The following is a 13,881-nucleotide window of genomic DNA, read 5'->3' as shown; positions in this document are numbered from 1 at the left end:
TATATGTTCTGTTAAGTTGTGCCATTGATAGAGGGAAACCACCTGCTTCTTCCCCATCATCGGCAAAAATATTCTACATCGGCCATAAACCTCGGTGATTATGAATCATCGATGGCGATCCCTAGTACAAAGTCCAACTAAACCACTTTCTTGACATAAATTCATGTGTAGAAAAGAGCGATTTTCCTCAAGCTGTGTTAAACTTTATATTTAAGCTGCTGGATTACTATACATTCTTGTCAACAATTTTACTGAGAAACATTACAACAAATAAAATGTCACAGCTTTAGAGCTAAGAGATAAATATAGACAGATGAATAAAATCTCTGACAGAAAAATTGTAAAATTAGGTAACAAATTCAATACACAAAGAGTAGGAAATATTACACTGTATGAAATATCAGTTATTTATCGTGTACATTTAAAAGCATGGTAAATTGCTAGTGTATCTAAAAAGCTCTTACTAAAAATATTATTTGCACACGTTAATGTTTGCATGCGCAGCTTCCGAACCCTAAAAAAGCATGCCCTGTATTTTGAGGTTTTCGACGCCAATTCACAAGTGCATCCAACCAGTGTTTTCAACATGTGAGAGTTTATCAATTGTCCTGTCAGTAATTCCACCATTTAACCAAACTTACAACCCGGGTTATTGCTGGGGCACCCAGGGTTCAACTTTGACAGTGTGAGAGTCTACCATGGGCGAACTCTGCACCAGCCCACAGTGTGAACAGTGTAATCTGATCTGGCATTTGGATTTGGTCAGCTCCAAGTGCCAGCTGAGGAAATACCCGGCATTGACCCAGGTGCGGCCTGCGCTGTTATCTGTGTTTTAAGCAGCTGTGACATGATCAGACCTGGCAGTTTGCTGGGAAAGGGGTATTGTTAAAGCACCTGTTTCCAAATCCAGAAAATGAGTTATGCTGGGGGGGGTGATTACAGACTGCAATTGAAAAGTCATATCCACTGAAAATACAAAAGGACCAAAATGTAAGTAGTAGTGACATGATCTTAGGCCATGAAAGGACATGGACATAACACTGGAGGAAGTACCTCAGCTGGGGGATGGAATTGTGACATAGTATTCTAGATTGGGGCCCTTTCATTACTATACAGAACTTTCAATGAGGGTTTTATCATTAATATACACATTAGTATTGGTTAAGCAATATGAGGAAAGCATCGGAGCGTGTATAGAAGGTAAGGTAAGCGGTTTAAAAAAGTGAAGCAAGATATGGTGAGGGTGGGAGTGTGTATACAGGATAATGGGAGCGGTACATGGAAGAGAAGCACGATATGGTGAGGACAGGAGTGTGTATACAGGATAATGGGAGCGGTACATGGAAGAGAAGCACGATATGGTGAGGACAGGAGTGTGTATACAGGATAATGGGAGCGGTACATGGAAGAGAAGCACGATATGGTGAGGACACGAGTGTGTGTACAGGATAATGGGAGCGGTACATGGAAGAGAAGCACGATATGGCAAAGACAGGAGTGTTTGTACAGGATAATGGGAGCGGTCCATGGAAGTGAAGCAAGATATGGGACCAGATTCTCTAAGCTTCAAAAGTTATAAAATGGAGAGTGATAAACAACCAGCCAATCAGCTCCTACCTGCCATGTCACAGACTGTGTTTGAAAAATGTCAGGTAGGAGCTGATTGGCTGGCTGTTTATCACTCTCCATTTTAGCATCTTTTGAAGCTTAGAGAATCTGGCCCCTGGTGAAGTAGGGAGTGTGTGTACAGGATAATGGGAGCGGTATATGGAAGATATGGTGAGTGAGGGAGTGTGTGTACAGGATAATGGGAGCGGTATATGGAAGATATGGTGAGTGAGGGAGTGTGTGTACAGGATAATGGGAGCGGTATATGGAAGATATGGTGAGTGAGGTAGTGTGTGTACAGGATAATGGGAGCGGTGTATGGAAGATATAGTGAGTGAGGGAGTGTTTGTACAGGATAATGGGAGCGGTATATGGAAGATATGGTGAGTGAGGGAGTGTGTGTACAGGATAATGGGAGCGGTATATGGAAGATATAGTGAGGGTGGGAATGTGTGTACAGGAGAACCGGAGTGGTATATGGAAGATATGGTAAGGAAGGATAATGTGTACAGGATAATAGGAGCGGTATATGGAAGATATGGTAAAGGAGGATAAGGTGTACAGGATAATGGGAGCGGTATATGAAAGATGTGGTGAGGGCGGGAGTGTGTGTACAGGATAATGGGGAATGGATAGAGAATATCTGTATTATAAATGATAGGTATGTGTCAGATATACCACACAAGGAGATGGTTTGTGATGTATTTAGAACATAAACCAAAGTTGAAATGTCAGAGTGAATAATTTTTCATAAGGAAGTAATATGTTCCATGTCACCTAAATGCTATACTTTATTATTTAGTAGGGGCATGGGTTGTGCCAGTTCTGGTCAGGGCCTTTTAAGTTCTAAACAAACACAAAGATAAACTAGTGCTACAGATACAAGGTAGGGGTAGTCTCAAATCACTGGAAATAGAAGAATACATCAACCAATCCTTTTTTACCCATGTTATGAATATATATATATATATATATATATATATATATATATATATATATATATATATATATATATATATATATTTCATTTTATATGTATACCTTGAAAAAGGAGAATATCCCATCAGTAAACATACAGTTGTCTTTAAAAAGCTTCATTTATTGAATGATTTCAAGTAATGTTATTTAACCAAGTAAAGCAAATGACCAGTAATCTGATACTATACTGCCACCTACAGGATACCATGGTTTTCCCTTTAGTAATGAAAAAAAAAAAAATCAGAAGTACAAAATGACAACCATTTTTCTTTATTGTTATTACTTATTAACAGTAAAGAAAAGCTCCCATCAAAAGGATATTTATACGCGTTTGAGATGTCAAAAATTGGAAAACCACTGTCTCTATTGTAGTCTATTTAACGTAACGCTGAGGGTTAAAGTAAAGTCTAGCATGGGAAGCAGTGATCAGGGAAGAAGTCGGGAGGGAGCATGAATGGAGAGGAGGTTGGAGACATATGGAGCAGTTAATTAGAGATGGCCTTGTATGTGAGGGTGAGGTGTTTGAAGAAGATTCTGTAGTGTAATAGGAGCCAGTGCAGGTTTTGTCAAAGGGGAGTGGCAGAAGTGGAGAGGAAGATAAGCCTGGCGGTGGAGTTGAGGAAAGATTAGAGAGGAGCAGGTTGGGAGCAAGTGAGGCCTGTGAGGAGAACATTGCAGTAGTGGAGCCATGAAATGATCAGTGAATGAATGAGAAGTTTAGTTGCACTCTGGAATCGGGCCTGATACAAGCAATGTTGCTTATCTCAAACTGACAGGATTGTGCCAGAGCTTTGATGGGGGGTAGTAAGGAGAGGGAGTAGTCAAGAATGACACCCAAGCAGCAGAGTTGAGGAATTGGGGAGATGATGCAGTTGTCAACAGGTGAACCTGGTTAATGGGCTCTCAATTGACAACAAGTTTAATCTCAATTAAAGATGCATCTCATTTATCCACGTTCAAGAAGGGTTTGTCTCACTTATAAAGTTTCTTACTTTTGCAGGTTCAAATAGTACTTGCTTCACTTATAGGACATTATATACATGCTTGGTCTCGTGTTCCTTCTAACATCACTGATCAGAAGTAAGGACTTGTAAAAATATGTACTAATTCCAGTTATGGAGTTAGCTGAAGTAAGATGCATCTTTCATATTACTGAAAGTGCCAGTAGCTACGCTATTGCATGTGGTAAGCACGCAACTACTGCACAGACACTACTTCATAGAGGGCGTGGCAGAAATCTACTAGTCACATAGGAGCATTTTAGGCACGTATCTTCGGAGTTACTGCACATGCCTGCAATGCTAATTGAATTGCCCCCTAAGTAAATACAAAAGTAAAACATTTTGCAGGGAATTCAACTGAGTGGAAGGTTTAGCCTTGCATACCTCATGTTCAGTTTTGGATTATCATGGGTATAAGTGATCCTGATACCAACGGTATCCAATTTTTAAAAATGGTGCTGAAACGAGCCCAATGCAAGCAAAATAAATTGAAACTAAAATACTTACACATCATTGCTCAGCTACGTGCGTGGCAAAAGGTGCTAATGCACCAGGTGCGACCTGTTGGGCCAAAGGGGCACTAGCTGCCATATGGCAGCGCCAAAGAGCGTGGATCTACTGGGCTCGCCTCCATCAGGACTCTGGGGAGGGGGCTACTAGACAGCGGAAATGGTGCTCGTTCCTTCCCATTGCTCAGGAAACACAAGGGTATTCCGTTCACTAGCAGCAGAGCAAAATCAAGGACAGTAATCATTCACTGAGGCGCATTATTTTATTCATTTATAAGAGTATGCAGTCTTTATGCACTTACTATAGTTTGTCAGTGCTTAAATAATTATAGAAAAATTGAGCTTTGTCTCCAAAACAAAGTACTAATCACTACACACCACATCTTTGAACACAAAAAAAACCTCTGGGGTCGTTGATAAAAAGCCAAAAATACGCAGACAAGAAAATGAAAAAAAGTCTGCCTCAGCAGACAGGGAGAAATCATTTGAGCAGCAGCGAGTGACGGCACTCCATAAAGCATAACGTGTTACACTGAACCACACCAATAGCTGCTACTGTGATAAACAGTTTCAGGATTAAATCTGACGACACGCAAAACCTTGAAATAAATATTGATAAGTTCTTACAGAGTTTTTCTTTGTTTTCCCAATTAAGTTCTAGAATTAATTCCTGTAACAAGGATTTATTTTACTTAAAGGAATATCCAACCACTTTTTACCTTTTAAAGTTTAGCCCCAAACCTAGAATGTATTAAATAGTTTTTGGCACACTGCCGCTACCAGAACAGATTTCAGTCCCTACTTTTGATGGAACCCACTCTATTACATCTTGGTGGTGGCGAGAAGCCAATGAGGTATCAGTCTGAAAAACTCTCATACCTAATAAAAGAATCTTCCTCCACTCGTTATTAATTTAAGACTAATACTTTAAGAATGATGTTTCATTAGAAAAATAAAAAAAATGTATCTTAATGAGAGAGGATATTTAGACCCGACTCCTCTGCAGCGTATAAGAAAAGACATTGTACTAGTGGACCCAGGAGTCAAGAAGAGGTTCCACATTGCCTAAAGATTACGGGGTATATTCAATCCTGGGTCACGACTGTCGGACTGGTACTTGAGAACAAGCTCAATCCTACAGTATCCCTGTATTTGTCTTATAGAATGCAAGGGACACCATCTACCTTTCCTATCAAACACCCCTCGAGGTACACTCATCCTTACACTACACAGTGTGCATAATGGTATAGATGACTAAATATAAGGACAGCAGATACTGGTTTAAAGATACACACCGACTGCAACTGGTACATGCAGACTCGCTCACTTGTCATCCAAGTAACACGAGATGCTACGGGATACCACAAGATAATCAAATCGGCATTCTGATTAGACAAGAAGCAGCAGCTGCACTAATTGCAGGTGCTGATCACACTACTCCCTGATCTTTCTCTTCCCTCTTTTACTATGGGGGGTATGCAATCCTCCGACACTATTCCCGACGGGGGAAATAGCAGCGGGCCCTATTTAATGCTGTCTTTACCAACAGCACTGAAGAGGGATCACAGTAGAACGAGCCCGACTTTAGAAGCTGTCGGGCCCGTTCTGCCGATAACGGCCGTTTATGCAGAAGTGAATCCTGGCTTTTTCCATGGTGAAAAATGTCCAGAATTGAATACTCCAATCACGTTATTTCTGAAAATTGGAAACAAAAGGAAACCTACCCCTCCTTACTTAACGAGCCACCTGTTTATCGACCAGCCGGACTTACGTCCCGGGCCTTCGTTTCGCGTCCATGCTATGACTCCTCGGACTTACGACCCCGCCTGCTCTGCTTTACGACCTGCCCGCCTACCCTCTTGCAGTTATGACCTGCCCTGCCTTTTTAGCGCTGCGTCACAGAAGTATTAATGGGTTTTATATAGGTTCGTTTAACAACCAAGTCGCTTAACGACCGGGTTGTAGAAACGGAACTTGGTCATTAAGTGAGGAATGTCTGTACATTCAAACTGAAATTTTGTATTGCATACCTATATATTTAGGTTTGTGGTTTTATCATTTGTATACTATTAATCACAGGTGTTTGTATACAGATTATATGTGTTGAGGAATTTTGATACCAATCTTTTAAGTGATAATTAACAGTTACATTTTATATAAAGGTTGCCCCCCAAATAACAAGAATATTTTCTCTCCCCCTACTTTATCATAAATATAATATTTCTATAAGAAACATCTTATGTCAGAAATTTACTAAAAGGTACCCATACAGTACACTGCTGCGATGTCTTGCAGCAGTGTACGGACACCCGATACCCTGCGAGTCGCCCACAATTTGTTGTGATGGATCGCATTCGTCCCTGCTTCCTGCCTGTCTCGCCACCAGGAGGGAGGTCCAAGGTCGGGTGGTCGGACCCGACAGCATTTTAGGGACAGCCGATTTGGTCCAATTTAACAGGCCGATTGGTCACAATCGGCCGAAATCGGACCAAATCGGCTTAGTATATGGGGGGCCTTAAGATGGGAGATCTGTTTCACATGGGATGTTGCTATGGGCAACCAATCAATCTGATTTGAATTTTTTTAGCACCTTCTAGAACAGGCATTCCCAACCACGGTCCTCAAGGCACACCAACAGTGCAGGTTTTAGTGATATCCAGAATTGAGCACAGGTGACTTAATTAGTACCTCAGTGATTCTGATTAACCCATCTTTGCTGAAGCCTGGATATCACTAAAACCTGCACTGTTGGTGTGCCTTGAGGACTGTGGTTGGGAATGCCTGTTCTAGAAGATAATAGATAGTATCTGATTTGGTTGCCCATAGCAACAACTTATGTGAAATAGAACTCCCATCATTCTCCCTACGTGTCTACTTAAATATAAATTCACGGAACATCAGGAACGTCTTCATAGGCTTTTGTTGAAATCCCTCTGATAATCATTAGTTAAGAATTCATTATCATATATACAGTATCAATTCTAAACACAAGCTATGGCACAATAACACTTATTAGAAAGCATCACTAGCAACTAGCTTACATTTCCTGAATGAGTGATCTTAAGCTAGACACACACATTATAGTGCGTCAGGTACATGCATTTGATTGAAGCATATGCCACATAAAAATAAAACAAAATATATGGCTGTATCTTTCAATGAAAGCAGACTGTATATTTTCTTTAGAAAATAATAAATTCATCCCCTGTGCAATCTGAATTACATGGAATAAAATCTAAAATGCATCTATGTACTGAAAGCATCAGGTCTGTCCAACAGCTGATCGATTGTTTATCAGAAAAGGAAGGAAATGTGTTTGGAGGACATAAATGGGTCTGTGAGCCTAATTCAGTGACGGACGCAGTTGCTGTGCGAATGTATGCTTATACAGTCATAACTCCAGTACGCCCTGCGCAGAGCCATTTACATTTTATCTTTGCACAAGAAGTAGAGGCAAGTAGTCTATCCGTTAGGGTTAATCATCTGAAAAGTTACTACAGTTATGCTGGAATGAAGGACAGAGGTAATTAAGTCATGCAGTCACCTGTGCCGTTTACTAGAAAAAGGTCATTACACCACACTGTGTTAAGGCCATTATATTGCTATAGAGTGCCACTTTGCTTTCTGTGCAATAATCACATTCACATTAATAGAGGACAGCACCATACTTCCGCATGCTTACACTGCTTGTCTATGGACATTCATTGTCTCATGCAGCTCAAAAAATATATTTGTTTTCCATTATAAGCATCTGTGTGACAACTGCAATTATGCCTGTGCTTTGCTTTAATGGCACTACAATTTCAGCAATACAGAAGTAAAATGAGCACATGCAAATCACACTCTGAAGATCAGCTGCTGCCCGTATAAGAAATACAGTATGCATTAGACTTCCGGTAGGCGGGGCATCAAGTATCGCCGCTTTTTATTAAAGCTCCCATGGGAGATCACTGAAATCTGCAACCATTTACCCTTTTGTGTACACTTTTGGGCTTTAAAATACTGTATACCTGGAGGAAAGCTGAGGTTACAAGGAACCAGATGATGTACTTATCTCCCCGGGAGCTGGTTATTCTGCCGCAGTCCGACCACATAGAAAGGGATGACCGCCATGGATCTGGTGCAAAAAAATGGTGAGGGCACTGCGCTGCTGACATGGACCTAGTCCTTAGGTGTATAGAAATAGCCAGCAATCTGCCTTCGCCTATACCCTGCTATATATCCCCCCTGACATTGTATCTCGGAAGACCTGCGGGAGTGGCCTGGAGAGTCACAACCTGGGTGACTGAACACCAGACCGAGGCACCACACCAAGAGAACAGGGGCTGCTCCATGACCACGGGCAGCCAACGCAGTGCTGAGGAGCGGTTTCCCTTGTGCGGATGGGTTCCTGAAGGCCAGTGGCAGATTCCTACGGGAGGTTGACACAGAGAGGAGGCGTTCCCCTGACACACTGTTTGCCAGGTGCTAGAAGGAAAAGCGACGGTGCTCCTTAAGAAGTGGCTACAGAGTGCTGGGATGGCTGTGAAGGAGACTTGTTGTGTCCTGCTGCACCCCTGCTATGTACTGCCCTTTTGAGTCAACGAGTATGACAGATTGCATTCGTAATTATTGAGTTACTGTCATGCACAGCACCCTGCAACCTCAGGGGACTATCCAACACTATTTTGGGGCAGGTAAAGGGTGGTAGAGGAGGAGAGCACTGCTGCTGGCCCGTCCTCACTAACAATTGATGTTCCAAAATATCTGTTTGATCTGTATTGCTCCATCTTGCACTCCCCAGCTCATGATTTAAGTAACAGGTAGGGGGGACACTACCAGCATCCTGCAATAGCCTGTGAAACTCCCTACCCATTAACATTTTCGGGGACTTATACTATAGGAAGAATTGAGAGCTCTCTTGCTCAGTGCAAATTCAGTTTACATTGCTGAACGTTCGCTCTACCACATTCATAATTGTTAGTTATCTGTTGGAATATTGTGTTAAAGTGGTGTTTTTTTATGTACTACTTGAATTTGTATTTAGTAATACACCCATAAGCCACACAAGAAAAAATATATCATATAACGCTGCCACCTAGTGGCAATTGGTACAATTGCAATCACTTCTGAGGTAGTTAAGGGAAAGAATTCTGACATACTTTTCCACCCTTCAGCTAATTTCTACCAACTACCTATCCATACTTTTGCCTTCAGGGCAAATTAAGAAAATTCACCTGTTTTTATTATAGAGATTTAAATGCATATTCAGCGATTATAGTATAATTAACAACGACATAACTCAATCTTCCATTCACGTTATTGACTAGAATAGGGGTAGCCAACTCCAGTCCTCGAGAGCTACCAACAGTTCACATTTTCCAGCTTACCTCACAGATACACAGGTGCACTCATTACTGACTAACACATTTTAAAAGATCAACAGGTGGAGCTAAATACTTCACTTGTGATTCAGCGAGGAGACATGGAAAACGTTAACTGTTGGTAGCTCTCGAGGACTGGAGTTGGCTACCCCTGGATAGAACATATCAATAATTGTTTTGTTTCCACAATGTCTGTCACTGATGCCACTATTACCTTCATGGCTACAGAGCTTTCATGGCTGCTTATATCACACCTGGATATCAGGTGTAACCGCATAATGTATTTTTTTGATCATACACAGGTGTCCCTAGAAATACATTCTTTTAGTATGGACACCCCCCCCCCCCCCCCCCCCTTTCCTCTATCACAGAAAAACATTGAGGTTGCTGATTCTACTGACACAAACCATAGTGTAGTCTTTGTTTCTTCTAACATCACACCCATTGCTGGGGAGCTCAATTCAGAGTTCACAGAATTAACTCTTCCAGTTCACCCTTGCAGACCATGGCATCAGTTTTACCCATGGTACAGACTACGGAGCGCAACATGGAGGAAACATGGGTGCAAGCTCTAAGTGGGTCACATCGAAGGCCATTGATAAATAAGCATTCACTTTACTTGGTCCCTTATGGTTCTCTATTGGCTCTGCTTATTTTTTAGGATTGTTGATTTTGCCACGGTGGTGTCTTATCTCACCCACCCTGTGGTGGTTTATCCCACCCCCTCAACGTTTATTTCATTGCTGTGGCTTCATCTTTTTGGTGCGGTGACATAAAGAAACAGATTCTTTCATTTTGACGACTTAGTTTTTCTCCTATTGACCACTTTGCTTTGCCTATCTGACCATGTCTTTTGTTATTCAGACTACCTATCGGTTACCGCACAAGGATACATTTTAAACCAATGCACAAGTATTTTACTGCTTTTTTCTCTTTTTCTTATTTACACAATAAAATGTGTCTTATAATAAGATATTATAAACATAGCACGGTATTCGGTAAATACCTGCATCACAATTCACTAAGTTATAATATGAATGTATGTATAAATACTCGGTTGTATACATGTTAACATATTTCATGTCAAAGTTCTTTTCAATAAGTACTGACTAAATGTCAACAATGTAATGATGCTAATGCTTCAATAAAAATATGTAAAAGAAAAAAAACAGAACATTATCAATATGGGCAGCACGGACGGTGTAATGGTTAGCATTACTGCCTCACAGCACTGAGGTCATGGGATCAATTCCTCTGCCCTAGCTGTGCAGAGTTTGTATATTCTCCCCGCACTTGTGTGGGTTTCCTCTGGGTACTCTGGTTTCCTCCCACAATCCCACAGATGGCTGGCAAAACTATATCGTCCTAATCAAATGCGTCTTGCTTGCGGTTGGATTCAATCCAGCTTTGATCCCAATCGAATCAGGATCGAATCGCAAGCAAAATGGACCCACTATTAAGCTCTGCGGAAGGTGTGTGCTATATAAATAACTGGTAATAAATAATAATAATAATAATAAAAATTAAGTGGCATCTATAAAAGGCAGTGAACTTTTACAAGGCAACATTTACATTTCAATAACATGAGGTTTGCCATCTCGGGGGCACTTACTAATTTGTTTTCTTGCATGTAAATTTTCCGCAACTTTGGACATCCTTTGGCTATAACGATCATCCCCTCATCAGAGATCTTGTAGCACTGTCCAAAATGTATATCTCTCAAATCTCTGCACCTGGAACCCAACTGTAAACAAGTGTCATCAGAACCGAGAAATTCATTGATGTACAAGGACCAATTATGGGGAAATCATATTTATACTTCACACACTTAAACACTCTTCACATTGCAGAGAAACATCTGTGTGTACATTGTAGACACTACGCACTTCCCATAAGAGCCTTACTTTTATAATATAAAAGACAGACACAGAAGGAACAGTATCATTGTAATGAAAGTTACGGCAGGTCTAGAGGATGCTTACACAATGTTAAATTGTCTGCTTTTGGACTTCTAAAAAGTCTACATGCAGTGCTACAATTATTACTACGCACAATGCTGTATCTTTCCATCTAGCTTCTGTGCTTTTCAGCAACAAAAATAGTCTTGCCATGATCTTACCTGCTATACAGAGACATAGGAGATAAACCTTACTTACTGTAACATGTATATGAAATATAGCATAGGTTTTGTTATCTGAAGCGCCATAAACACACACACTGTGCGTGTGTGTGTGTTTACAGAAGCCCTCTAATGTTATGTAATTGCCAACTTACATTTGGTGACACTGCTGTTGTATCTCACAAATCTGAATCAGTGGAATTTGGACATGCAGTTCATCTATTTTTGCACTTAAAACTTAAGGATAGTATTAACTACAGTATTAAAGACATTGGGGTTTATTCTGTTCACTCCTTCTGGCAAATTCCTTCTTAGATGGACAAAACCATGTGCACTGCAGGTGATACTTGTGCAGAGAGAGTTAATTTGGGTGGGGTTTTACTTCAAAGTGAAATCTATTTTGAATCTGAACATACTTTACATTAAATCCCCCCGAAATACACCAAGCACATGTCCAAACAGGAGGACAGACAATGCAAGTAGAGCATAACACACACAATTGACTAAACACTGGCGCTATGAAGTTGTTTTGGAAACACCATGCCTACCGCACAAACAAGTATAGGGGGGTATTCAATGTGAGGGTCACGGCAGTGGAGCTTGCTCGACCGCCATGAGTCAGTCCCGTTCTAGGTCAGCTCGATTCAATGTACCGCCTGCCGGGGAGCGAGAAGGGGGCGTGGCCGCGAGTTGCTGCCGGGAAGAGGCGAGCTGCAGCCGGCAGCTCATCACTTCCCTGCCGTTCTCGGCAGAACGAGCCCGACAGCTTGTGATGTCGGGCTCGTTCTGCCGAGATACCCTGCTCAATGCTGTCGGGGAAGACAGCATTGAATATGGCCTGGCGGGCATCTCCCCGACGGGAGATGCTTGCCGGTGATTGAATAACCCCCATAATCTCATCTTGCATCAGGGTCTGGGATAAAATCACATGCAAAATTTTGGAAGTACAACTAGATCTTCAATTTTGATCAGAAGGTGGTTATAAAGTTAAACATGGTATCTACAAAGAGTATAACGTGACCGCACCTGTGCAAGTGCCTCATCTGTGAGCCGGTCCTGATTCCCAACATGAACTTTTTGCAAAGAGGGGCAATGTGTGGCCAGGGAGATGAGCGACAAGTCAGACAGCTGCTTACAACGGTAGGCAGTATATTTCACCAGTCCTGAACACTTGAGGGCGAAGATGCAGATCCCGACATCGGTCACATTGAGACAGTCCGAAATGTTCAATTCTGAAATCCTACTACACCTGGTAGCAATTCTTTCTAGTAAGCCATCTTTCACCTGTAAAGAAATGTATTATGTAAGAAAAGCCACAAAGAAGGAAGAAAAAGAAACTAGCTGCCCTGATGCTTATGCCCATATAAAACATACGTACAACACAAAATAACTATAGTATCGCCATGTACACTCAAACATTACCCACAAAACCTTTCATCTAGCACACTGCTTGCAGAAAATCATCAGTTCTAGGACAATGTTCCCCAACATTAATTGGGATGAGGTCCTGAACCGGGAAGTCAGTATCCAGAGAGAATATGCAAAACTGGACATTATTCAGTTAAATTATAACACACTAACATACTTCTGACATGTATATTACATAGATGTATGCACTGTGGATAGTGGGATATGGAGGGTCATGCGTTAGTATGCTTTTCAAAAGTGCCGTTTGCAAGCATGAAATATGGTAAAACTTGTAGTACTGAAAAACGACAAGTAGGTAAGGAGTGGTGGGCAAGAGATCTTTGTGTTTCCTGGAGATATATATATATATATATATATATATATATATATATATATATATATATATATATATATATATATATATATATATATATATATATATATATATGTTTAGAATTTGGTAAGGTGTGCGCCAGGAGGATGTAAACAGGTAAATGTCCAGGAGCGTGATCCCATATATTGCACTTTGGATAGCGACTACTGTGCACGTATTTCACATGGGACAATGTATAAAAAATAGATGATTTATTTAAACACAGAAGAAAAAAGTTTAAAAATACATATGGATATTCACACAATATTATAAAACCACAATATAAAATGTATCAGATATATACCACAAGGGAGGGGATGAAATGGATACTAAAAAATGACAATAAATAATACCAGTCTGGGATGGCAATTATATAGTATGATGATTGGACTAGTGGAACACAGCAAGTGTGTTGAAAGAACTGTATTCAAAAAAAGTGTCAATGTGCCAACTGGTATATACGCACATCCGAATAGACCAAGATATATAAAAGAAAATTTAAGAAATGAAATATAGAACAAAG

At 40.8% G+C, this 13,881-nt stretch overlaps 1 protein-coding gene across 2 annotated transcripts in view; it reads right to left on the bottom strand.

The window, feature by feature from the left end:
* Positions 1 to 13,881, bottom strand: part of FBXL17 (F-box and leucine rich repeat protein 17) — a 638,862-nt gene that overhangs the window by 603,571 nt on the left and 21,410 nt on the right. For both annotated transcript variants that reach the window (XM_083151699.1, XM_083151698.1), the window contains exons 3-4: positions 12,605 to 12,862; positions 11,072 to 11,203 (exon numbers count right to left, since the gene is read on the bottom strand). In XM_083151699.1, coding sequence (XP_083007825.1) covers positions 11,072 to 11,203; positions 12,605 to 12,862 — 390 coding nt within the window. The remainder of the gene's footprint in view (positions 1 to 11,071; positions 11,204 to 12,604; positions 12,863 to 13,881) is intronic.

This window comes from Crinia signifera, chromosome 1, assembly GCF_055691185.1.
Source record: "Crinia signifera chromosome 1, ASM5569118v1, whole genome shotgun sequence".
Lineage (NCBI taxonomy): Eukaryota > Metazoa > Chordata > Amphibia > Anura > Myobatrachidae > Crinia > Crinia signifera.
This window is presented reverse-complemented; position numbering and strand designations above follow the sequence as displayed.